The sequence below is a fragment of the Stigmatopora nigra genome, chromosome 12 (assembly GCF_051989575.1).
Source record: "Stigmatopora nigra isolate UIUO_SnigA chromosome 12, RoL_Snig_1.1, whole genome shotgun sequence".
Lineage (NCBI taxonomy): Eukaryota > Metazoa > Chordata > Actinopteri > Syngnathiformes > Syngnathidae > Stigmatopora > Stigmatopora nigra.
The window spans coordinates 14,185,945-14,211,065 of record NC_135519.1 but is presented as its reverse complement, the minus strand read 5'-3'; the positions used below and the strand labels follow the sequence as shown (position 1 = coordinate 14,211,065).

Below are 25,121 nucleotides of genomic sequence, written 5' to 3'. Positions count from 1 at the left end.
TGGCTGACTGGCTCTGTTTTTGCAATCGTCCAAGATCAAGTCTTTCCCAAAAGCCTGCGCAGAGAAAAATCAACATCCTTTATTAATAAAGGACCCCCGCAGGCAACGATTTTTCCAGGTTCCGCACCAAAACCGCATCCGCTAGGCAACATTCATACCTCTGCAAAATGTAATTAGATAGAGCTTTTTAAAAAAAAATCCCCTAGTCCGTGTAGACCCCCCCCCCAAAAAAAAATCGTCCTCCTATCAAAGAAGGAGGAATTCAACTGACTCTGTCAGAGCAAAAAGTATAATGCACTCTCAGTTCTTCTTCATTCTTGCACGTACGATATGTCGTCTCCGCTCGTGGGATGTTTTTGTGGTTAATGATCGGGTCTATCCGGGTGTACGACCTTTGCGGCTCAGCCGTACGCCAATGTCCGACCCGATCGATGGCCGGGAAACAAAAGCTGAGGAAACTCGATCGGCCGGCGCGGTGGAGGCAGCCCGTCAGAAGCTCGTAAATCCTGCCTTATTAATGCCTGTGGTTAATATTCTCCCGCGTGGGCGTGCATTTGGAGGCGGTGCCTAAGGCCATGGCCCTTGAGCTGGGACAATCTGCTATGCAGGTTCAATTTCATTGTCAAATATTGATGGAATGTGCCGAGCTTTGTTTACACGCCGTTTTTTTAATAGCATTCGGATGGGGGAAGTTTAACGGCGCTATTGTTCTGCTCAAGACTTTGCTTTAGGAAAATGGGGGACCCCAAGAAGCTCCTTTTGACCTGGAAACCTCAAGGCCGGAGCTCTCTTTTTGGACTTTTGCCCGAGCCCGGGTGGAATCTCGTCACGGTTCCGCGCCGTCGGCTCGGATAAATCCCGGCGCCTCCGGAGCCCGTTGTCTCTCGTTAGCGATGCGGCAGACGGCGAGGAAGACCGGCCCTCCCGCTTTGAGTCCAAAAAACGGTGTGAAGCCACCGGGGAAAGTAGAAGATAAAAGAGGAGGCTCCCCCACCCGCGCCCCCCCCCCCCCCATTACCTCCCCCGGGGAGACTCTCAGAGGAGGGTCAGGCCGCCGCTGCCGCCGCCGCCGTCCTCCATTGATGTGGGCTTGGAGAGGAATAGTCCACCAGGACGTTCCACTTTTAGATCGACTTTTATTTACGTGGCGTCCTCCCTCCCTCCCTCCCTCCCTCCCTCCCTCCCTCCAGGAAAACGGCAAGAAAATCAGCACACTTGGAAGAAAAAAAATGCTACGTAAAATGAAAACAGACGCTTTAGTCCTCAGGCCCTTTTCAAAATGTACATTTGGACCACATCGGGACTGCTACATTCTTGGAAAAAATGTTTGTCACTGGCTTACCAATCTGTAAAATCGTTGGCTTTGGAGAAGCTAGCTGTTGAGCTAGCGCGTACTTGGGATGTGTATACATACAGTACAGTTCATGCTACACTATAAAAAATGGCCTAGGATAGTACTCATAATGTGACAATTGTGAAATTGCCTGATTTTATGTACTACAAAATGTACGGCTGATTCCTGATCTCACAAGTCTTAAGGTAGACGTCGATGATGCCATGGGCTCATATTTCAGTGCCGTCGACCACCCCGGACGTCCGATCCGGAGGAGCGTAAGGGGCACGCGGCGTCCACGGCCGTCCAGCCGCTATTTTCCGCTGGAACCAATTTTGATCTCTTAGCCTTGAAATGAAATTTTAATTGGGGCCGGAAAGAATAAAGCGCGGAGTCGCGGGGGGCCTGGCTGTTGACGGAGCTGGATTTTTATGGCTGAGAAAAGGGCTGACAAAGTTGATGGGCCCTTTTTTTTGTTGAAGATCTTTTAAAAGGCGGCCATTAGTCAGCGAGTGCTTCTTTTGTGTCCGTGAAAGAGCAGCGTTTTTAGCCCTAAGTGGACGCCTGGCAGCCACGCCGCGTCAGCAAGAAAAACAACGGCGTTCGACTCCCGCCTCCCCCGAGCACGCCTTAATGCTGCCTTTAATGTGGAGTCGATACAAATTTACCTGAAACCAAAAAAAACGGACCTTTTTTCGGAGATAAAAATCGATTTTGTCAATGGTTTCACTTCTTGTTGATTTCCTGGACTGTGCTCACTTTCTATCTATTTCAATCAAATTCCATTTGAGGTCACTTCCTGTTCATTGGACACTCCTAGTAAGCCTTTTCCTTCCACTCACTGTAAACTCTTTAAGTCCCAGTGACGCTAACAGACGTCAATCTGTTAATATCTATGGGTTATCTCGTGTCAATGGCAGGCTAATTTGGGTTCACTTTGTGGTAAATTTGATGGCCTTCCCTTTTGAATTTTGCTCACTTTCTCCTCCCATCCTGTTGCATTGTGCTTGAAAAGTTGCCGTGTTTGCAAAATCGGCGCAACTCATTGCATATTCCCTTTTACGGCCGTAAAATGTTTCCCAACGGCTCAGCGGCACGTCGTCTCGTCCCGATAACATCGTCTCGGTATTCGCCATCCATTCGTCACCCGGACGCCGATAAGTCCGGAGGGGCGCTTGAGCGCACGCGGGGGGAAAGTGCGCCGCCGCCGTCGTGGAGTTTACGCTGGATGTTTTACGGCGTTCTCTCGGAACGCGCCGCTAACGAGCTGGAAAAGATGGCGGATGGTTTTGTCGCAGTTGGCACGGAAAGAGATCATATTCTCCTAAAAGAAAATGAGAGCTTTGTTTCTTATTCCTTTAAAATATCTCCTGGCCGGTAGCTCGGTTGCGTCCATTTTGTTGTCAAAAACATACGTAAGTCAGTCTGACCATTTGGAGTGTTTATTTGCATTTGATTGGTTTGTACAACAGATTTGACATTTTTCACGAGCCAAGACGATGGCGGGAATCGAGCCCAGGAACGACAACAAGCGCTTTTCCGTCGAAAAAAAAAAAAAAACACCTTGAGGCCATCTTGAAATCCAAATCTTTTTCATCTGATCCATGTTCTACATAATAACCTGACTTTTTCTTAAAAACAAGCATCTTCATTTATGTCAGCGCATCAAAAAAGAGAAAAATGAAGAAAATGTAGAAAAATAAGTCCCATATTTTTTTTGTCTCCCAAAAAACGAAACAAAACATAACATATACGAGCTACAGGCAACGTTGTAAACAAATTGGCGTAGATTGACGCACAACAAGTGGATGTCCTCTCCTTGTGTTAACATATGCAAATCTTATATTGTTTATATCAGGTACAGAGAACAAATATCCATGACGTAGACGTCCATAAACGAGTAAGTCAAAACAATTGAGGAAAAATATCCCTTTGAAAAACACAATGTGCCTTAGCATTAGCCAACGTGTGGCCTTCCTAGTCCGTCTTGTGAGTCAAACACTTTGGATTTCCCACTAAATTGTGCGTACAAAGTCATAATTAGATGATGGCCGATCGCTAACGATAGCTTGGTTAACCATTTTTCCGCCAACATGCAACTCCTTGCTATCGGCACGACTTAGCTTATTTTTGTGGGAAATGCTAGAGCGGATTGGCTAAACGAGCAAAAACATTCAGGTTTATATTGTGGTGGGAAATAACTCGGCTCCGGCACCCCCTCCCGTGAGACAAAGCGTGACTGATAATTGACGAATCGTGTGCTTTCTGCCATGTTCCCATTAAGACTAAATAAGTGCTTGAATGTTAAGTCGTTGCTACGATTATTCCGACTTTGCTTAACGTCCACGAGTGATCAAGTCACTTTTTTATAATATATCGCTGGCAGCCATCTTGGGTAGGGCAACCGGTAGTTGAAAACTAGATGTGGAAAAAGCGCAGCCAGTGTCGGTACAATATTTCTCACGTATCGGGGACACGCTAATGGGAATTTTTTCTTTGTCAACGCGGAGAACGTAAAGTACATCAAAAAGTCCATCACAGCTGAAAAAAACAAAAAGGAAAAGAATGATCCGGAGAAAAATCTTACAGTCAGGAAATACCCAGAAGGAAGGAAACAAGTTCACATTATTTCGTTTTTTTTTTTCATGTATATATATTTTTTTTATAAAGTGTTCTCAGTCTGCCATTCTCACAAGACATCTGCCGGCGTGGATGCCAAACGGTGACTGCAGTACCACAAGAACAGCAGCAGGGGTAGCAGAGAGGCAGGGCCAGGGGGTCGCCGTTCGCCAGACGAGTTCCTCACGATGGCGTTGGATGTGCTCGGACCGTCCATCTGCGGGTCCTGAGGGGAAACGCAACGTCGTCAAGTTTTCAGCATGAAATGTAGCTTATTTCTCATCCTAACTTTGATTTTTAGGCAGAACAGTAACTCATTTTAATTTGCGTGATTGGACGTTAACAGGGTTTTTTTTGTGTTGACCAAACGACTCCCGTGCGAAATTTGCCACGGCGCCGCACCCAAAGGTTGTTTTTATTTGCGTCAAATGCCAGCGCGTGGTAGCGGCACGCTTTAGCGTGGGCTAATGAAGCCGCCAGCTAACGGGCGGCTGCAAATGTCACCCATCGTACCACCTGACATTTGCCCTGAACTTTGCGCGTGGACCGGATGGCGGGACTTTGACCCGCCACCCGGCCACCTGGCACGTGGCCACGGAAACGGGGCCGGCCAATGGCGGCCAATGGGGGCCAAGAACTCACCACGCAGAAGATGCTGTCAACGCTGGAGTTGGACTTCAACTTCTGAGCCTGTCAAAAAATAGGCGCATAGTTAAAGAACATTTTCCCGTTAGTTTGTTTGTTTTTGTTATTTGCACATTCTGACTTCTTTCAAGAGCATTTTTAGTCAACGGAAAACAAGCGGCTGTAGCTCGGGGCGTTTTTATTCGGGCAAATGGAAATGCGACTCATGCTAATGTGACTTTTGTCTTCATCCAGGTATTAGACGGAGCCGGGCAAAGACCTTTCCCGCTCTAGCTCTTTTTTGCGCCTCTTTGAATTGCAAATAAGCCCAGCGAAATGTTTTTTTTTCTTTCCTCGTGATTTCCATTTTCATCATTTCATCTTTCTATTCGACGCAAAGGGTCACGCGCCACGGTTTTTACCCGAAAGCCGGCTTCGGAAAGCAATACGCCGGAAGGCCCACGAGTCATTTTGTCTGGTTATGACAATGGTGTCCTAACGAGAGCGGCCCGCGGTGCCGGCAAATCAAAAACAAGCCCCGTTGATTACTGGGGAAAACAAGTTTGCAATCAATAGCATTTGCCAATCATTTGCCCTGGGAATCTTTCTTTGCAAACTACTGTAATCACTTTGCAACTTTGCTTCACCGGACGGAAATGAAAGAAGGCTTTAGCACGTCGACGATGACGAACGGGAAGAAAATGAAGACGAGATTTAAGATCCTATGTTTTGTTTTGTGGCGGCGGGCCGACGGACTTTGTGCCCCGAGGCACGATTGCCGCCGAGCGCGACTGGGTTTCGTCAGCCGGCTCGATTCCCGCGACGGGCTTCATCTGGACTCTTTGCCCACTTTTGTGGCGGGCTTCAATTACACTGCGGCTTTTTCCTCCCACAAAATACGTCATTTGGGCCAGCCGACGAACCTGCAGACTGGCGCAAAAGTGGTAAATCCCCGTGTCGATGTGGTTGTCCACCCGGTTGTCGTCGGGGTGCCGTTGCCGCGGCGGCGTGACGGCGGTGGAGGTCTGGCCGGGAGACGGGGGCCGCCGGGGGGCCACGTCCGTGTCCGTGCCGTTCCCGAAGGCCTGCACGGCGTGGCCTGTCCCGAAAAACAGACAAAAAAGGGATGTTTTGCCTCAACTGGTTCGTTTCTCCATCTTTGTCACGGTCTCCAACGAGATGGAAAGAAGGTTGGGCAGAGGGGAACTCACGTAGGCAGGTGTTTTCCGTGAAGAAAGCCAGCAACTTTTCGCACTGCTCTTTGTCGTTGCCGCTATTTCCGCAGTCGCAGTACGGCGACACGCTGATCTTGGGCGAGCGGAGGTAGTTGGGGGTCATCACCGTGCCTAAAAAAAAACAAAAAGCCATGTTAGCTCATATAACATGGGAGTATTCACAAAGAATGGCCTTTTTTGAGGAATATTTGGCGGAATATTTGGCCAGGCTAATACCGCAAAAAGAGTGTTGATGTCAAAAGGGAATCTGTGGAGAGAAAAGCAAAACCTTTGCCGTACTTGGCTTTCTCTTTGTGTGCCCACGGAGTGTTTTGGTGGCGCCATGTGACCTTTTTGAACGCCACTGGAGTTGTTTCATGGCTCCATCTTGTTATTTGTCAGCAAATACATTGCAGCTTTTTTTTTTCCCAGCGAGATGGGATTTTAATAGACAAGCCGGAGCCGCTTTGTCAGAAAATATTCCGTTTAAGAGACGTAATGAAGCCATTTTGGCTGCAAATGTCATTGTTAAATTGACTCGTGCGCCATTTAACAATCCAAAAACACAACTTTTCAACAGCTGCATGTTTGCGTTTATTTTTTTTTTTGCGGGTAAATCTAGCATTTTAGGGTTCGAGTCTTGCCTTTTTTCTCCGCATCTTTGATTTATTTTGGACACGCTGGCTTTTTTTTGTGAGAAAATTGTGTTTTCTTGGTAAAGCCACTGTTTTCTTGGTTTTTCTTGTTGTAACAATATGACGGATTTACAGCCATAAGTGCATCTTTTGGTGAGAGAGAAAGGAAAGTAATAGCAGAAAATTGTCCACCGTGTCTGGAGAAGAGCAACGTGGAACGCCAAGAATGATGATAAGAAACTCTTTTCAAACTTGAGATTGAAGACTTTTTGCAGCGCCTGAACGCAACGTCTCTATCATTCTTGCTCTCTTTCTTTCTTTCTCTCTCTTTCTCTCTCTCTCTCTGTCCAGACAATTCTGCTCTTTTGGTGATGAATAACAGCAGTGTTAGAACATTGATATTGTCAGCATGCAGGAAGTGGAGTGTCGGGGGGAGGGAGGGGGGCTAAGAAGCCTCGGCAAGTAAATTGCTTCATTCACTCATTCTTCTCTCCCCCACCAGGCTTCTGGCCTGGCTTAGCTCCAGCAACCTATAGTCTTTTGTTTTGGAAACTGTCTGTGTGTGTGTGTGTGGGGGGGGGGCTTTGTGGTTGGGGTGGGGGCACAATGAAAGAGTGCGCACTTGTTTAGAAAAAGAGGGGCGAGTCAAAGGTCGCCGTGAGGACAAAATCTGGCTTCACAACCGGTCGGGGTTTCCCCGACTCAGCAAAAGAGACTTGAGAGAAAAGCTAGAAGCCCAAGTGGGACATTTGGGGAGTGCTTTTCTTCCCGTGCCAGTCATTTTGTTTGGCCGGGAGGCATAAATGGGAAACCGTGCCATTGACGCAAAGTCAGCACACGTTTGAATGGGGGTTTTTATCGGAAAGACTCGACGCTGCCCCCGCAGGGCTCGATTGTGTACTGCATCAGGAGCGGGACAATCTTCAAATGCAAAAACAGTATCCCGCAATCACTTGTTGCACTATGGGATGAACAATTTTCACGAGGATTTGAATGTAAAGCGCACTCTTACCGATGAGGCCCGAGTAGGCCAGCAGGCAGTCGGCGTAGTTTTCCTTCAGGCAGCCCGACGGCGAGCGCGCTTCCGATTGGCAGTTGGCGAAAAAGTCGGCCAGGCGGGATCTGAAACAAAAGATTTCACGTTGGGACTATGACTGCCATTTTTCTTTTTGGGGGGGGGGGGGGAGTTTTCCCATTGGCCGGACTGACCTGCAGATGTAGTTGGTCTTGCAGGAGGCCTGCAGCTCCAGACAATTGGGCTTTTGTTTCTCCTCGTAGGAACAGACGGGCACGATGGTCTGCCGCCGCCGTTCCGAGCACGCCGTCTGGTCGCTGGGCGGGCACGAGCAGAACAGCATTCCGTAGCTGTGCTTTGGGGGGACCTGACGCCCACAATCGACCGTTTGAGAAGGGGCGAGCCGGGACCGGGGCCGGGACCGGGACCGGGGCCGGGACCACGGTTACCTTGTCGAAAAACTGCCGCAGGGCCTTGTGGCACTTCCTCTTGTTGCAGACTTCGGCGGTGGAGACGCGGCTGGTGCACGGGCTGATGTAGGCCGAGCGGTACTTCTTGCAGGTGTCGTTGAGGTTGCAGGCCTTGGCCGCGTTCAGGCAGTTGTTCTCCCGGGCCACCGCCGGTTCGCCTGCGCAAAGTAGCCGTCAACGCCGGCCGACCTGAGCAAACGCTCCTTTTCCCTTTTTGCCAATGGCGGCAAAGGGAGTCTTTCCGCTGTAATCGGGCGATGGGGGGCGGCGTGACCGACATCTGGGAGCTAGGCGGGCCGTGAACTCGATTCAAAAGTGTGCTAATGAGACGCCGCGCTTGAAAGGGGTCCAGGCGGGGGGGAGGGGAAGGGAGGGGAAGGGAGGGCAGGCGGAACGGAGGCTACTCTGGAGCTCCGAACCAGTTCAACTGCAAAGGGGGGGAAGGGATTGAGCTTGGGCGCCGCGTGCTATCCGTGGCTTACCCGGGCCCCAATTTGAATGAAAACAAAAATTCACCCCTGACCTTTCCTTTGGGCCGCTTGGTTTTTGTATTTCACGGCCATTGACGACGAGAGAGACCTCCAATTTACTTGATGAATGCTTGAAGTCAAGTGCAATTAGACTGGATTCAAATGTTTGCCCCATCAAACGGAAGGCGGGCCATTTGCGGGGCCCTCCAAACTAAATCCGGAGTGGTCTCCCAGCCGTGACGACAATTGCCCGCATTTCTCATTGATGGCCCAGAGCGGGATGTTTTTCTTTCTTAACCACAAAGACCAGGGCTTTAGTGAGCGGAAAAGAAACTCTCCCGAGGAGCTCTTCACGTCCAAGTACCCCCAAATTTAACGAGGAGAAGAAGGTCCGTCGGCTCCCCTTCGGCTTCCCGCCGGCCCCCCCGCCGACTCGCCCTCATGTGGCCGGCCGCCCGGGACGTGTCGAGCCGCCATCCGGCATCGATTGGTCCCGCGGCGGCTCCCGGTAGAGGAGCTGGCTCTTTGCGAGCGGCCAGGAGGAGAGCGCGGATGGCTGGGCCACAGACGATCGATAGTCAATCTGCGCCGAAGCGGGACGGGACGGCGTGGGACGGGGACCCCCCGTGGAGGAGGCAAAGTGTCAAACAAAGACTTTGTCTGATGCAAACAAAGTTGATACGCCACTCTGGGCCAGTTACAAAATGGGACAAAATTGGGGTTGGCATCACGGCATCCCATAGCAGACGTGCTAAGCTAAAAAAAACAAATCAGAAGTGGGCAAAGTTTCTATTTTGAATGACAAAATATGGTATAATATTCCGTACGGTAGCATCCCCACCGAAAGACGGTCAAGTCTTGACTGATGGTTTTCATCTGGTTTCCTTTAATTCTTGTCTCAGTTTCAAATTCTTCATTTAGCAAGCATCTGTCCTCTTGTATTTATCAGCGGTCCTTTAATGTCATCCATTTTGTTTGCAAGTCAGTCTGTCTTTAATGTCACCGTGTGCGTGCGTGGGCCTCCGCACTTGCTGGCAACTCACTGACGTTTGTTTTTCCATCCAAAGGTGGGCAGATGGAAGAAGCAGGTGCGGCTCATTTCTCACGTTTTTTTTTTCGGGTGAACGGACGGAAGATAATCAATCATCAGTCAAGACTTGAGCATCCACGGCTGGGGATTCTCGCCACCACTATGTAAGTAGATCAGCACTTGAAAAAAGTCACACACACACACACTTATCTTAACCATGGCTGCTATTCAGCAGTATACTCCAAATTCCAATGCAGTATTCAGCGCACTTTTGAAATATGACATATTTATATAAATACATACTGAAATATTCATCCAAGTCCCACGAGGAGACAGAGAGTCAACGAGAAGCAAAATAATCAACAGTGTTAATACGGGAGTTAACCGGCCTGGCCTTACATTTATGTTCTGAAGCGCTTATCCTCACAAGGCTCACAAGACACCCCTAATGGGTAGCCAGACAATCGCAGGGCGCCAGAAGACAAAGGACATTTATAGTCAGGCACTGACGCACCTAAACCGACGAATAATCGTTCATTTGTTAACCCGGGCATCGACAGCGCCCCCTGCGGCCGTCTAATCCTACGGAGGAGCGCGGGCAGATGGCGAAGGGGGCGGGGGCGTCATCTGGACGCCTGGTCGGGGGAGCCGGCCCCCCCACGGGCAGCTCGCGTTTCTCATGCAGACGCAAATTGATTAGCGCGTCTCTTGTTTCCAGCGCCAACGTCGTCTAGTGGTGTCAAAGCGCCACGGCTAGTTTATCGGCATCCATTGGAAGCCGAACGTCTGCTCATCTGCGACCCCCCCCCTCCCCAGGCCCTTGCCACCTCCCCTCCCCCACAACAAAAAAAAGAGAGTCTTTGCGCGTAGTCCATCAGGAGCGTCCCAGAAGAACTTTGCCACGAAGAGCAGGAGTCCCATTTGCGGTAATTGATCCCCGCAGTGTTGACGGGCCGCAACCTTTTCTCCTCTTTGCACTTTATTGACTTTTCTGCCTCGCCGCAATAAAAGACAAAATCACATGGAGGACAATTATTATTTTCTTTTGCGGCTGGACTATTCGACCTAACAAACACGACCCCAAAAAGAGAAAAAATGTCCAACTGGAAAATGGGACTGACGACAACTTATTCCGAATTAATCTGATCGACGAAAACGAAATCCGAAAGAGCTGTCTTTAACCAGCTAGACTTTTCCGATCCCGTCCGTCTGGTTGGTCCGATGGAACGTTCAGTGGTCAGTTTTTGCGGGGATGGCGCTTCCGACGGCGGCTCCGACAGCGCCTCCGACCTTGCCCGTCCATCAAAGCCAAATAGAAAGCACTCAAGCAAACAACGGCGGCCTCCCTCCGTCCGTCCGTCCGCCCGCAAGGCGAAGCGTCGGATGGGCGCCGGCAGGCTTTTACTTTGCGGCCGCAAACGCAAACGGCGCTTAACGAAGTTGCCGCGATTGGCCCGCCGCCGGCAGCACTTTGTCTTCATTCACGCCATCTTGAGCGCTAATTGCTGGCTGGGAACAGGTTTTAGCGCTAAGCTACGCCGCCAAATGCTACGGCAAACCTTTTAGCAAATTGCTCTTGAAATCTTTTTGAGGACAAACGGAATGGCAGAACAATAAGTCAATGTGAAAAGTGGAATCTTTGTTAAATATCATTTTCCTTGTCTACTGACAGTAAAGGCATTCCATTCAACTCCATTGTACGTCAATTAAAATACAATATTGGCAAAACAAATTTCCTATGTTTTCAAATCTAACTAATATAGGGTGTACTTTCTAATATTCCTTTCCCTGTTATTGCTATAATTTTTGTTAACTGTGCGCCTGGCAATTCATTTGAAGTGGCGAGCCGGCGTTTGAGTCGGCGTGGATTTTTAGAAGGCTAAGCTAAAGTGCTAACCTGGCCGAGTCACGCGCAAAGAGGCTTTCTTCCCCGCGGTTGCCATAGCAACCCCTAACCACCACTTGACCCGCCGGATGTGTTGCGCGCGAGGCCGCCTTGATTGCTTTCAACGAGCTTGCCGTTAATATGCGTGCGTGTTGTACGTGCCTGACGCCGACAGATTTGTGCCAGTAATTGCGCACGGTGCAGGTGCCTGCCTGCCTGCCTGCCTTCCTTCCTGCCTGCCCGTTGGCTGGCGCTTTCTGCATATTCATTACAAAAGCGTTTTAGCCGACGATACGCGGGACGCCGGGGTGTTTCGCTTAACCAATGCGCAAAAGAGGTCCGTTTGGCTTGACTCCGGAGAAGAAAGGAAAGAGCCCGCAATTGGAATTCCTAACGTTGGTGTTGGAGTTCAAGGCGCGGCTTCTATTTGCTGCTCAATCTACCATCTTAAGATCACCATTGGTCACAAACCCTGAGAAACAGGGAGGTCTGAACCCACTGGGGATTGAACCCTCCTTCTCGGGTGGACGTGCCAACCGCCACATTTTCCATCAAGCAACGTAAACATTTGTCTCTTGCTAGCGTCAAAGACAGCTCATCTGGATTTGGTCAAGCACGCGGCTGTGGACAGCGACTTAAACAAAGAGGCGACCGCTGGTGTAAACAAGCGGGACCCCCGGCCGGGGCTGGCATTCGGCCGCAAATCCCCCCGGCCACGCCCCCCTTTCTTCCGGAGCCACGACAGATGCGCGCCCTAATCTAATTGCCCCATTTCACCACTGGGGCGGGCCCATTAGAAGCCGGGCCGATCCCGCGGGCCGACGCCGCTTCTGTCCCCCAGACGCGCTCCAGATGTCCCGCCGGGGCTTTCGTGTCTTTGCTGTCTTTCTGTTTTCTACTTGACCCCGAGTACCGGCGATTAACTAGATTGTCTTTTCCGGCACCTCGTTAAACGAACGTAACGGAGGTGAGGCCCGAAGCCGTCGGAGGTTGTCCGACGGCCGGGAGGGGAAAGGTCGACGGCGAGCCGGGGGGTGGCCGCCGTTGCTTCCGCTGGGGACATTTGCATGCCGGGCGTCTTAACTCGGGGAGGAAGTAAGTGAAGGTTGAAATGTACTCGCCGCTTTAAAGAGCGAGCGAGGAAAGGGAGGTAGAGGAGGAGGAAGAAGAAGAAAAGTCATTTTCTTCCGTAGCGCAAAGTCAAAGGAGTCGTGACCAAACATTGGCCGAATACAATACATATACGAATACGATACCAAATACACTCAAGTGAACACGGTGTACGCTTGCAATACTCCACAACAAGTACACGCTGTAAGGCCACCTACTTCAGGTGAAAGTAAGGATCATCGAGTTTAGATACGCTACCGTCATGACGTTAACGGGAAGTAATGACGCTAGATCGTTGTTTTTTTTGAAGCAGTGCGACAGGCCCCACCCGCACGGCCATGTTAAAGCCGCCGTTGGCTTTTGAGCTGAAAATGCAAATAGGATTCGACCTCCGCTCCGGTCGGGTGTCACTTTTGGCTTTGCGGCCAAATTGCGTAGGCCTTTTTTTCCCGCCTCCTCTGCCTTTTATTGGGGATTAGCGTGGGGCCGTGATTCCGGCACCCTTTGACTAAGACGTGCGCCGCCGTCCCCGGTTGTCCGTTGCGCGTTGTAGAACATGAAGATAAGGAGGTTTTTTTTTTTTTTCTATCCCGCCTTGTGGGAAAATGGAATGTGAAAAGTTCTTTTTTCCTGCCGAAGAAATCATGTAATGTAAATGATTCAGGAGTGCTACTATTTGCCATTTTGATGCTCTAAATACTGCTTCTGGCCATGAAATAGTATCAGAATGGGATGACTTGAATTTTTCACACAATAGTTTCACTTGATTTTGTTTTTCATCCAACTTTTCTGTTCCACTTCATTTATTTTGTTAACAACGATAAGCTTTTTCTAGCTTTGTCTTTTCACGGTGCTTATTTCTTTACAAAAACAACGGCGAATAAGCATTTTGGGGCGAAAGTATGGCTGCGCTTTTCCCTGTTTTAAAAGGAAAGACAAAGGCCAGCATCCCAACTTTTTTACAAGAAAACACTTCCCACGAGTGTTTTTTTTCTTTAGTTTTTTTTGTTCTTGGCCTAAACAAGCCACTTCAATGTAATGAAAAGCAGCGACTAATTGCACTCCAGCAGCGGAGCGACGTTTTTGGCAGCTGGCCGAGATGACGGAGACCACTCGGTCGGAGGATCGAGCGGTCGCCGCTGACCAAAACCAGAAAAAGTTTATGCCGATTTATTTGGCCATCCATTAGTGGACGGCGGCGGGCCTAGTTTAGCCGCCAATGGGTTAGCAAAAGCTTTTCCTTTTACACTCCAGCACTAATGAGAATACGCACCTGTTGGCCTTTTGTTGTTAGCATTATGTTGGCAATGCATTTGAGAAACTCATGAATACAAAGAGGAAGGCTAAAAATAAAACAAGCGGGCAGGAAAGCCAGGGTTCCAGGGTGACCCACGTGACCCCCGTGGCCTCGAGTCAAAATGAATCCCACCCCTGGGCTTAAAGGAAGCGTATTGAGCTTTGGAAAGCAAACAAAGGCAGGAGAAAAGAGCAAAGCGTAAATCACACGCGGGTCCGGTCTTTTAGATTTGGCGGTTCGGCTTTCCAGGGACATCTTCGCCATCTGTCTGACATCTTTCTGGAAATTTGTCAAGAGCGCGCCACGCTCCGTCTACCTCCGCCTTTGATAAACGCTGACACGTCTGGACGCCGTCCAGCCGAGCGACGGAGCGCGGCGAGGAACGCCGGCCCGTGGCCGCTTAAGGCTCGGATCGGAAAACCATCTCGCCGGTCTCGGGAGGGTCGTTACCCTTGGATTCTGAGCCTCCCGAGCTAATGTGATGCTCACCATGTCCCAAAAGTGTCCTGGCTCCATCTTTTTTAGCTTAACAGCCTAAATCCATTGCGCAAACGTCTCCAACCCACGACTAACTAACATGGAATACATTAAAAAGATGCTGTGCTCCAAAACTGTCATTCATAGGAACCAAAAATTGGCAAGGCCTGAAAACCGAATATGAGAAGATTGGCATTTGACACCGAAAAGATCAAAAGTTTGCATGAAAATGACATGGCTGAAACGGTTATTGACCAAATGGAATGGTCGGGGGCGGGGACATTCATTCTTTGCGCCCGTTGACCCCATTGTGCACTTTTCAATGTCAGACTGAACGCTCAATACAAAGTACAATTAGCCTGACCCATGAAATAGCCGCTAGCGTGATAACTAAAAACAACAAGCGTTTTCCCACCCAACTCATTGAAAAGTGACTCGGTCTCGGAATCAATGCATTAAGAAGCATCAAATGACAACGTATGCTTTCGGGAATCCATTTTTTTCGCTTCCCGCACGCTAACCCGCTTCCGCCGGCACACAAAAGGCCATCAAATCCCAATAAATGTACGATATTAAACATGGGACGCTTGGGGAGGGCGCAAAGCCAGCCAAAAGCCGGCCAAAAGCCACAATCACGGCGCACGGCGCGGAAAGCAAAAGCTTCCAATCCATTTCATTTCATGCAAATCCCGGTCGGGTCACGGCGGAACGCTCCACCGCTGCCGGGATGGCTTTTCCCCCGCCATTTTGGGGGAAGAGGTGGCGTTTAGCGCTAAGCCGCGGGCCGCCCGGCCATTCCTGTCGGAGAACACGGGGATCCCTTTTTAATTAATCTGGATGGCGGCGTCCTGGAGGGGACGTCGGCGCTGCCAAGAGGCGGTCGGCGAGAGGCACTTATCGCGTCAATCACGCTCCGTACAGTAAAAGTGATTAAAAGTTGGAGTGCACCGAGGCCTGGCATTCAAATGCTCCTTTTTTCCTTCTCAAGATGAAAAATCTCCTTCATTTCATCTTGCTTATCCATCCTGAGTGAACGGCTTAGGCCAACCCTAACCCTGACGTGACTCAAAACACTTTAGCCTACTCAATTTCTAGCCGACTAAATTCCTAGCGTACGTCTTGGGGCAGGTGGAGGGAAAACAGAGTTGGGAGAACACGCAAAACGGGATTGAGCCCTCCATCTGGGAACTGTCAGAACGCAATCCTAACCCATTAACCACTGTAACCCCCTGGCAAGTTTAACTCTCAAAAAGGATGGCTAGATAGCCACTCCGAGCGGAAGGCCAATGATTTTGCACCCCAAGAAATAGAAGAAGCTACAGAAGATGCCAGTCTTGGGGACAAACAATTCATTCACTTGAGTTGCACAGACATGCATGCACACACACCCACACACACAAAAACACACAGTTACCCAATATGGCCCAGTTGGGGTGGCCCCTCCTGTTTCTAGCGGGGTCCCGCAGGTCTTTGGAGAAGGCCCCCCCTCGGCCCCGCTCGGGCCCTCCGGCCGGGGCGCCCCCCCTGGTCGGCGACAACGTGGCTGAGCTGCTCCGCGGCGGGTCCCCCTCTGCAAGAAATGCGGCGCTCGGTTCAGGACGCCTCGGCTGACAAGTCCAGGGTCGAGGGGAGGCCGAGGGGGTTCGGGGAAGGCGGGCGGGGCGGGGTGTGTGGGTTGGGGGGGTCGAGCAACAACCGGGTAGCCGGTTTAGTGGTTGTTGATTTGGCTTTTGCGAGCCTTTCGCAAACACAACAACGGTCCCGTCAAAAATAACTCGTGTTGAATCGGAAGAAAGCAAATGATGGACTCCCAAGCGCCGGTGGCCCTTAGCAAGATGGCCACCCTGGACAAGCAACGCTATCAAAGAAGCCACTCTGTTCTTTGATTTGAAAGGTGGCCGAGAAAGAAAGAAAGTGGAATGTAGGAACATAAACTGGAATCTTATTTTTACCAAGCGTATTTGCTTGGAATCATTAACATTAATAAAGATGAAAAAGCGTAGCGGTTCGGAGCAGGTTGACTTTTGGGAGCCCCCAAACAGCGTCTTTCTATACCTGTCTTTGATCTTGGCAAACAATCGAAAGGATCTGTTGCGAGATGCGCATTTTCCGCCAAAATGGGAGCACAAAAGGGCGGCGCGGGAGGGAGGCGGGAGGCCGCTTTTCCTCCATTACCGCTTGAAAAGACGGCAATTGTTGCCGATCGATGGGGCGCTCCGACCAAACGGACGCCTCGGAATAGAAGCTTCCCCCAAATTGGGGGCTATGGATTTTTGACTTGAGATGAAAGAAATGCAAATGTGAGTATCAATGGCCTCATTTGGCGGGCCAGTTAGCAAAATTGTGGCTGAGCCAGCTTGCAACCCTCAAAAACAGCTCTTTTTTTCATGAAAAAACAAATGAGAATCCCGTGTTTCGGCACCATAAACTACCATAGGCATCCCATCCATTGGGTTCTTATTCGTATTTATGTTTGACAGGTTTTCTTTTATATTTGTTTCAATAGGGTTAAATAAATGGTGTTTTAACATGATAAGCGCGTTTCATGAAAAACATTTTGGACATTGGATTTTATGGGGATGTAACGCTACTTTAAAGTCAATCGTAAGTACTCGGAAACCACTTCCTCTTTTTTAAAGGATCTCTATGTTTTCCCAAAAACCCTCCAACTCTCCATTTGTACCAATTTCAAGATTGACCACAAATGCCGCGCACAAACGCTAGCGCCGGCGGAATTACCAGCACGCCGCCGAGAAAGTTATTTGCATGCACGGCAAAGCCACCACGGCCGACCTATCGGCGCTGGCGGGAGGTGGCGGCGGCGGGCCACCGCCACCTCCCGCCGATCGGAGCTGTCAGCGGCGTTTATTAATGATGACAAATGGCCCCGGCGCCCGGCGCCCAATCAAAGGTCTCTCGGAGGGGCTAAATGATTTTCTTGGCCGGCGGTCCGACGGGCGACCCGACCGCGCAGCTGGGCGTCGCCCCCGTCAGGCGGAAAGATGATGAATTACGGGCTTGGTTGACAGGTGGTGCCGTTGGGAGGTTAACAAAAAATTTAAAAAAACTAGCCACGGGTTTGACCTTGACGAGGAATTAAAAAAGCCAATGGAGCACTAATGCCGCTGGATTGAAAGGGGCCGAGGGGGTGACGTCCAATCGGAGGGACGGCGACGAAAGATGATTTCAAATGATTTGGTCCAAAAGGCCCGGACGGATCAAAGCATCGGCGCTCCATCGACGCCGGAAGATGCCGCATTTTTTTTTCTTGCTTATGGGAGAGATTGATTTGGCCGGGGAGTCATAACAACAGAGAAACAAAGCAATTTCGGGGGGACTGTAAATCTCCCCAGATGGAATAATAGCTAACTTACGAAGAGTAAAAGAAGTCATTTCCAAAGTAATTCCATGGCTGGACATTTTCACGAGCTTTTCCTTAAATTAGAGCCTGATGGGCTAAAGCATTTCAAGTGGATAATAACGCTTTTAATACCTGCTGCTAATAATTTGCCGCCGACATGGCGCATTGCTTCCCTTTCCAGACTGCGGCGCCGGTCAACATCTCCATGGAAACTGAGCCCCACCGATCGATGACGGAAGACTTTGCGGGAGGATCGGCGGCCAACGCGGAGGCCGGGGGTCGGAGGTCGGGACCCAGACGCCCTTTGGCTCGGTGAGAACCGTCGGCTAACCCCGAATACACTCGCTCACGAACACCGAGACGGACCGTCTGGTGCCTCCGACGATGCGGCCAAAAACATTTAGCGGTTCAACAAACCCCGCCGGTTCGCAAGCGCCAATGAAACCCTCCGGAAAGAGAGAAAAGAGTCCGTGGTCGTTCGCGGCGGGCCCAACGTTATCGCTTTAGGAGCTCCCGCCAGCGCGGCCAAAGGAAGAAAAAGAGCGAGAAATCAATAGATTCGTGTAGACGACTCCTCCGGTTTCCAATATAACACGGCGCGCCATCGATCGGGACGCCCAGGGAATGAAAGAAATCGCTTTGCGCGCCCGCGACACCGGCTCGACATATTTACGTCGCGTTGCCGCGAATAACGCAACAACAAAAAACATGGAAACGGAACGTCGGTCGTGGGTTAGGAGGACACCGGAAATTGGTGGTACTTCTCATTCTTGCGATGGATCCAGAGACATAGAGTTGGACAGAAACGGTAAAACTTCAGTAGGAGAAAGTTGGCGAGGTGAGCCTGCGTATCGGAGGCAGGCCGTGTTGTCAGCCAAGTGCGATTTTGGGAAGAAAAAAAAAGGTAAAAAAATTGTGAGATGAGCAGCCGAGATGCTCCTTCACGGCAACATAAATCCTGTTTGCAGCCGTGGAAGGCCTCCTCCTCCTCCTCCTCCTCCTCGTCCCCCTCCTCCGCATTCCCTTCTTGACTTTATCTGCCACCAGGGCACACACGTGCGCTCTTATCTCCACACGTTGGCAGGCCATAATACGCAAACGTCAAAGACCCGGAGGGCAGACACCCCCACCTCCGACATCCCGACATCACACGCAGCCCACCGCACGCCGTCGACTTGACTCATTTGGTTAACCTTTCAAATAGTATTACACACGCTCGTCGTCAGATGACGGCAGGCACGTATCGTTTTGCCACTCGGAAACAAACAAAGTATCTGGTCTCCGTTAGTGCTAATTCGGTTTCCCAGTTTAAAGAGAGTGGACATCTACTCGTGACGTACTCACGTTTAGACATCAATGGTGTTATTGGAATTTCAATTCTTCCGGGCATTTCTATCAACGGGAGTACGTGACATTGAATCCGCCCCGTCGTACCCTTGTCTGTCCTGCCCACCGCCAATAGTCGGCGATGAGCTCGAAATCGCCCGGTGGGAAGGCTTTCCGCGCCGTCCGTTCCGAGTCCACGGCATGACATTTTCGTCTTTCAGCGCCGATTGTGGAGAGGCCAATTTAATGGAGCTAATCTCCACCATCGATAGACGCTGGAAACCAAGCAGACGATCGATCATTTCAATTTACAGCGGGAGTTGGACCCGATTGGGAAGAGTTGACGTGAGCGGGTTCCGCCGCGCAATCGCACGCCAGCGCTCCGTCTAGGACTCTGTCCATCGTATTTTCCGCTTTCGGAGCGGCGCTTTGTCCGCCGGCGGCGGCAGATGTTTCCGCGAAGACGGCGAGCGTTTCAAGTGCGGGCGAGGGGGCGAGACCAATGCGGGGGAGGGAGGAGGGGCTTGACGGTGCTCGACGCGCCTTTGGCTAACAAGCCACGGAAGGCCAGGCTTTGTAATTACACAGGCGATGCTTGTCAAACACGCGGCTCCAAAAAACAAATTGCTCCCCGGCACGGGCGGCGACGGAGCTAATCCCGAGCACGTCGGCGGGGCCGCGGGGGCTACGCGCCTTCTTTAAACTGATTGGCTGATTAGGCTGGATTTATTGGGGGTGTCCGCCGCTGGCAAATGGACCAACTTTGCCAATATCGCCCCTTTTTTAAATGCTTCCTTTAAGCCGGTTGGACTTTGATTCATTTCATAAACGGGACAATACATATTGGCCAGACAACCCTTAAGACGGAGAAACGCACTTTATAGGCCGAGACATTCCGTTGCGTCAGGTCGCAGACGAAAATACGAAGATTTTCGATGTGCTTGATTTTCCCTTCAAAAACAGTGATTTGTTTTTACAACAACCCCAAAGTAATCAAGTGCATTTTATTTTAAAATGTCAATGCAATTAGCGATGGGCGACGTTCAACGGTCTGACGTTTTCACTCTTTCTGTCTGGTGGGCGGAGGTTTTGCTTTAAAAATGCTATGCACTGCCTTGAAGTCAAGCCGTCCTATGACGCTTCCCGAGCTTGTCGGCGCGTTTCTTGCCGTATTTTCATCCTCTTTCTCGCCACCCACGAAATGATGTCAGCGCAGCGCGGAGGAGAAACATTCTTCTTGTTTTTAGGCCAGCCAGGCGAAGAGGAAGTCTTGGAGGGCGAGGGCGACGGCGAGGAGGCTTAGCGTGCCTCTCTCTGAGAGAGAGTATGTTGATCTCAGCCGGCGGCGACACCGCCTTGGCGACCGAGATGCCGTAAAGCCAGGGAAGGATGTCAGAAGATCACTCTCTGGGGGTGGCCAGGCTAGATGCTACCGCTAAATGGGTGCAATCGACAAATCGTCGATGGCCGAGTTCGCTGCTCCATAAACTGACACGGTTGACAAATTCTTGTTTTTTCAGTCTCTCTTAATTATGAAGTATTTGCTATTTTTATCTCATTTGTTCAGATCAGATTGTGACTCAAGCAACCCTTAACTAACCCAAATCCCATTGAGATCAGTGCACCGTTACACCACACAAGTCATATTTTTTTTTCATCTTTGATACGCGGTAAAGTATATCATATGAATGTTCCTAGTTCTCAGGGGGCCTTATGTATACTCGCAAACGACAACTAAAATGAACGTCACCGCTCCAAATGGTGCCAAGCTAATTACCACTAGCACTTTACATCATCCGGCTGTTTGCGATGGCGTGCAAACTTTGTACTTTGTCGACGAGCGAACTCACGTCGCAACGTGCAGGCTTAGCTTTGGGAAAGCGGTGAAAAAAAAAGTAGGAAGAACAAACGGGGAGGGGGGGCGGGGGCAAGGAATATACGGAGAACGGTTGGAGAAACTACAGGAGGCTCTCAGACCGGCCGGCCAAAGAGAAGGGATAAACAAAAGCCACTTACCGATGATGGGGGCCAGGCGGAAAATGTCCGACAAGCGGCTGTTGAGCGGCTCGTAGGGGGAATCCTCCAAAAAGTCGTTACCTGGCCAGATAACAACCAATGAGACGGAGAGCAAAGTGGAGACGGGAAAAACATTCTGACATTGACCATTTTTATTGACATTTAAATGCATTAAATGCGGCTAGTATGCACGTCTCATCTCTTTGGACTGGGGCGGCTAAAGTAAATCGTCCAAATCGACTCCAGCACCACAAATTGGTTGAGGCTGATCTTTCTAGTGTTAGCATTGGCAGCTAATGAATGAACAAATCTCATTTGTTCTTCCTATGGCCGTAATGCATCCTCCCATCAATGAAGACCCATTTCTTCAAAGTGGGAGGTTGGCACGAGATGAACATTCCAGCATGGATAGCAGCCTATGAATTGTTTTTGGTCAACGAAAATCTCGTGGGAGAGAGTAAAGCACCCCCTGACTATTTGTGCATCTTCTAGTGAGCTATATAATAACCTAGCTTTGAACCTAAGCTGAGGCGTTGAAAAAAAAGTCATGTATCCGTGCCAGTTCTCAGCCGGCTTTGGCATAGAATCAAACCCGGAGCTCCCGTGCGTCACGTCGAACATCGGCATAACCGCACGCAGGCCTTTGCTCGCTGGCCACCAAACGGCACACGTAGCGTATGTTGGCAACGAAGAACACGTGAATTGCGACCCTCGTAAATGTGTCTTGTTGGCACATTGCCACGTCGTTCTCTTGTTTATAATTTTTTTGTAGGCTAGCCACGCGGCTATGTGGGTCGGTCGATAGCCCCGCGGCCTCGCGCTTGATTAGGCAGCTTGGTCAGCCAGTGGATGTGGCCTGGCTGGCCACCGTGACCCCCCCTTTGGCGCCCTGCCCCCTCCCTGGTTTGCTCAGACTGGCTCGGTGCTTTTCAACATTTTTGGACACCAGGGACCATTTTTTTCCATCATGAAAACCCAAAGAACATTGCCAGCGAAAATGTGAAATTGATTTTTCTGGAGGCTCTTTTAACAGTCACAAGTTGAGAGGAAAAACTCAAACATTTTAAGCTCATATTATTTTCAAAATATTGTGTTGACTCCCAGTGTGCTATTCCGCATGACACTTATACTACAAATACTGGTCTTGAATAACACTGAGTGAAAGCCCAATTGATTTTGACTGGGAGGAGCAGCAGAAAATAAATGTTTGTCTCGAGGAGAAACGAAGCGAATGTCAGCCGGGATAGGCAAGAAAATTTCAAGTTGTACATCTCACCCCAGTGAGTCCAATGATGTGTCTCCAATGATGACACATGCAGTCTGACATTCTGTCTCATGTAGCCCGCCAGAAGAGAGACCACGTCGGTCCCTCAAGGAAAACCGGGGCTGACGTTTGCCGTCTAAAAAGCCGCCGTGAGTCAGCCGCATGAGTAACGCGTGTCATATTGACACGCTCGCAAGACTCCAGTGGCTAACAATGTGTCACGTCGCCCGGCTAATCGTAGACCGCAACTCCAACGCCAATTCTAAGGGACACGCAAGACCGGGCATTTCCCCAGCGGGTTCATTATGGAAACGCTAACGTAGAATTCACGTCATTAGAGCTAAAGCCCGTTCTGGGGACGTTTCCGTTCCTCGACCGACTCGAGAGTCTGGCCCAGCTTGTCTGTGAATTTGGAGTTTTGCGAACGTTCGGGTGGTTTGCTCAAAAACTTGTCTGCAAAAGCCCAAAGATAGAAAGAGGGCATAGGGTGATTACCTTGCAGGGTCTGGTAGATGCCCCAGTAGATGCGCAGGCAGTTCTTCTCCTTCTTCATGCCCCTCTTGCAGCGGCAGTTGTAGAGGGGGCTCTGCTTGAGCGCCTCCACGGCCCCGCGGCACTCCCTCTGCGCCTGGTGGCGGGCCGCGGCGCTGAAGTTGCCCTCCTTGCCGGCGACGCACTGGCGCGAGGTCCGGTACTTGCTGCTGCAGGCCGTCTCCTTCAGGCACTGCTCGCTGGCCCGCACGCAGTCCACGCGCGACGCCCGCCCGCCCTCTTCGGCCCCGTGCAGCGCATCTGGAAAGGTCAAGGGCCGGCTTATTTTGACGGGCCTCTCGCAAACTTACGGCAGAGCCTTTCGAAATTTCGACTTTTGGCCAAGTTTCGGAATGGCCTCAAGGTGGCCACCAGGTGGTGCCAAAACAAACTACGGAAAAAAACATTCGTAAATATTTTGCTTCTTTTATTTAGCGTCAGTAGGAGTTTGAAATATTAGAAATAGCTCTCATTGTTTTTGTCCTTGCAACAATTCTCTTTTTTTTCTTTAATCAAAACAAATGAAATAATTTTCTCGTTGACGTAACCCGGAACGCGATCGATATCCCACTATTACCACGATGTAAAGCATTTTGAATTAGTACCAAATTGCTTATATTTTTCAATATCGCGATTTATTGTTTTGTGTTATCACAATTGCGATACATGATTTAATAAACGTTCCAAATATTTGTACTCCCTTGATAAGGTTTTAAGAAAGCTCATTACATTTGACATATAAAAACATATTTACTCCGTATATCACAAATTGGTTCGACTTTTTTTCTGCTCTAAAAAATATGAAACCGGCACCAATATGGCACTTTATTGATACAAAAAGAAAATTCTAATTAAAACCATTTGTCAGTACGAGGCAGCCCTGCGTCAATATTTTGTCCGAGAAAAAATAAAGCGTCGTTTATAGGTCAATTTTGGGGTAAAATGTCTTACAGATGTGGGCTAGCTGTAGGTAAAATATATCTTCATTTAATTCTTCTGATCTTGGATGAGAGATTTTTTTTCTGTTTTTCTACTGTTTGCTATACAAGAGTTCCGATGATTTTTTGCCTATAGTTGGAAGATATGAATCACAATTGTACTGATTTAGCTATTTTGGTTATCTTCACTAAAAGGCTCACTATATTAGGAACGGGCTTAGCTCATTTTGATTTATCGGTATCTTTATGTTCTGCTTTCTCCAATCCACAATTTTGATGGTGTTTGATTTGTCACTTTGGAGAGCTTTTGTCGCTGCGTCAAAAGGTCAAAACATTAGAAACACAAGCAATGTATACTGCGATTGGAAGGAAATCTGGATGTCTAGCTTCATTTACTCTCAAGACGCAAATTTCCCCCCACTAGCATATATTCAAACTTGTACGGCAAAAAGTTGATTATTTACAGCTCCTGATGCACTTTCTGCTCGAGACGTCCGACTTTGGGCCCCGAAACGGGGAAATTTTCCCCCACACCCCCCAAAAAACTAAAGATGTACCGGTACCTAAAAGCGGCAGAAGAAGCCAGAGTCCAGCGAGCATCATTCTCTCCTCACGCACCAAGCACAAAAGCTTCGTTGGAAGGAAATGCGCAAAGTTGCATTCACTTTAAATCCACGGGAAGAAATTCCATTGCGACACATTCAAAAAAAAAAAGAAGAGAAGAATAGAAATCCTGTGGTGGACTTGGACCACTGGAGAAGCTGGATGGAGAAGCTGGCTGATGCTCGTCCGACGGGATGCTCGCGTCTGACCAAGTGGCGCATTGAGCAGCGAGCGCGCGCCTCTCAAGTGCGCCACCGCCAATGCTTGCTTGCTTGCTTGCACACACACACACAAAAAAAAAGACAACGAAGAAGAGAAAGAAGAAGACGCCAAATGAGATCAACAAACAGCTCGCACGCAGTGGCCGTATAACGAGCGCAAATACATATTTATCTTTAATGAGCGCCGTGGTCCCAAAGTACGCGTAATGGAAATAACCTGACGGCGAAGGTTTTTTGTTTGTTTGTTTGTTTTTTTCCCTGCCCTTTTCTTTTTTTTCTTTATGCTGTGCTCTCGAAAGCATCATTCGAAGCATTTATGAAGTGTTTCATTAAGTTCCCTCGCAAGCACCGACCTCATTTGCAAACCTATTAAAACTAAACACACAGTAGAGTTGTTTTTATAACAAGGTTTTGATGTTGGGTTGTTATTTTGGCCTGTAAGTGGACAGCTTTAAGATATCGGATTATAAATCATTAAAATGTATGTCATATAGTTCACCTGATATATTTCGCGTGCAGTAATCATAACCAGGTCAATATGTATATATAGAGAGCATAAAGAGTGCAAATTACACGCGACCAAAACAATGTGAAACGTAGGGGACGCTTGCGCCACCTGTTGGTGATTCCAGTGTGTTAGTTTTAATGTATTTTACTCTGGAAAAGGCAGTTTTAAGTTAGT

At 49.5% G+C, this 25,121-nt stretch overlaps 1 protein-coding gene across 2 annotated transcripts; it reads right to left on the bottom strand.

Moving 5' to 3' along the window:
- Positions 1-2,759: 2,759 nt before the first annotated feature.
- On the bottom strand, positions 2,760-24,492 carry LOC144205245 (GDNF family receptor alpha-1-like). 2 transcript variants are annotated; one of them, XM_077729474.1, is made up of 11 exons: positions 24,179-24,492; positions 22,642-22,938; positions 20,883-20,963; positions 15,594-15,749; positions 7,890-8,068; positions 7,635-7,807; positions 7,438-7,547; positions 5,788-5,922; positions 5,500-5,675; positions 4,595-4,642; positions 2,760-4,178 (listed from the first exon to the last, which is right to left on the bottom strand). In XM_077729474.1, the coding sequence occupies exons 1-11, from the start codon at positions 24,216-24,218 to the stop codon at positions 4,023-4,025; spliced, it is 1,551 nt and encodes a 516-aa protein (XP_077585600.1). In that variant the 5' UTR covers positions 24,219-24,492; the 3' UTR covers positions 2,760-4,022. The 2 variants fall into 2 exon arrangements, with proteins under 2 accessions (XP_077585600.1, XP_077585601.1); XM_077729475.1 differs by lacking the exon at positions 15,594-15,749 and having other exon boundaries at positions 24,179-24,489.
- Positions 24,493-25,121: the final 629 nt, after the last annotated feature.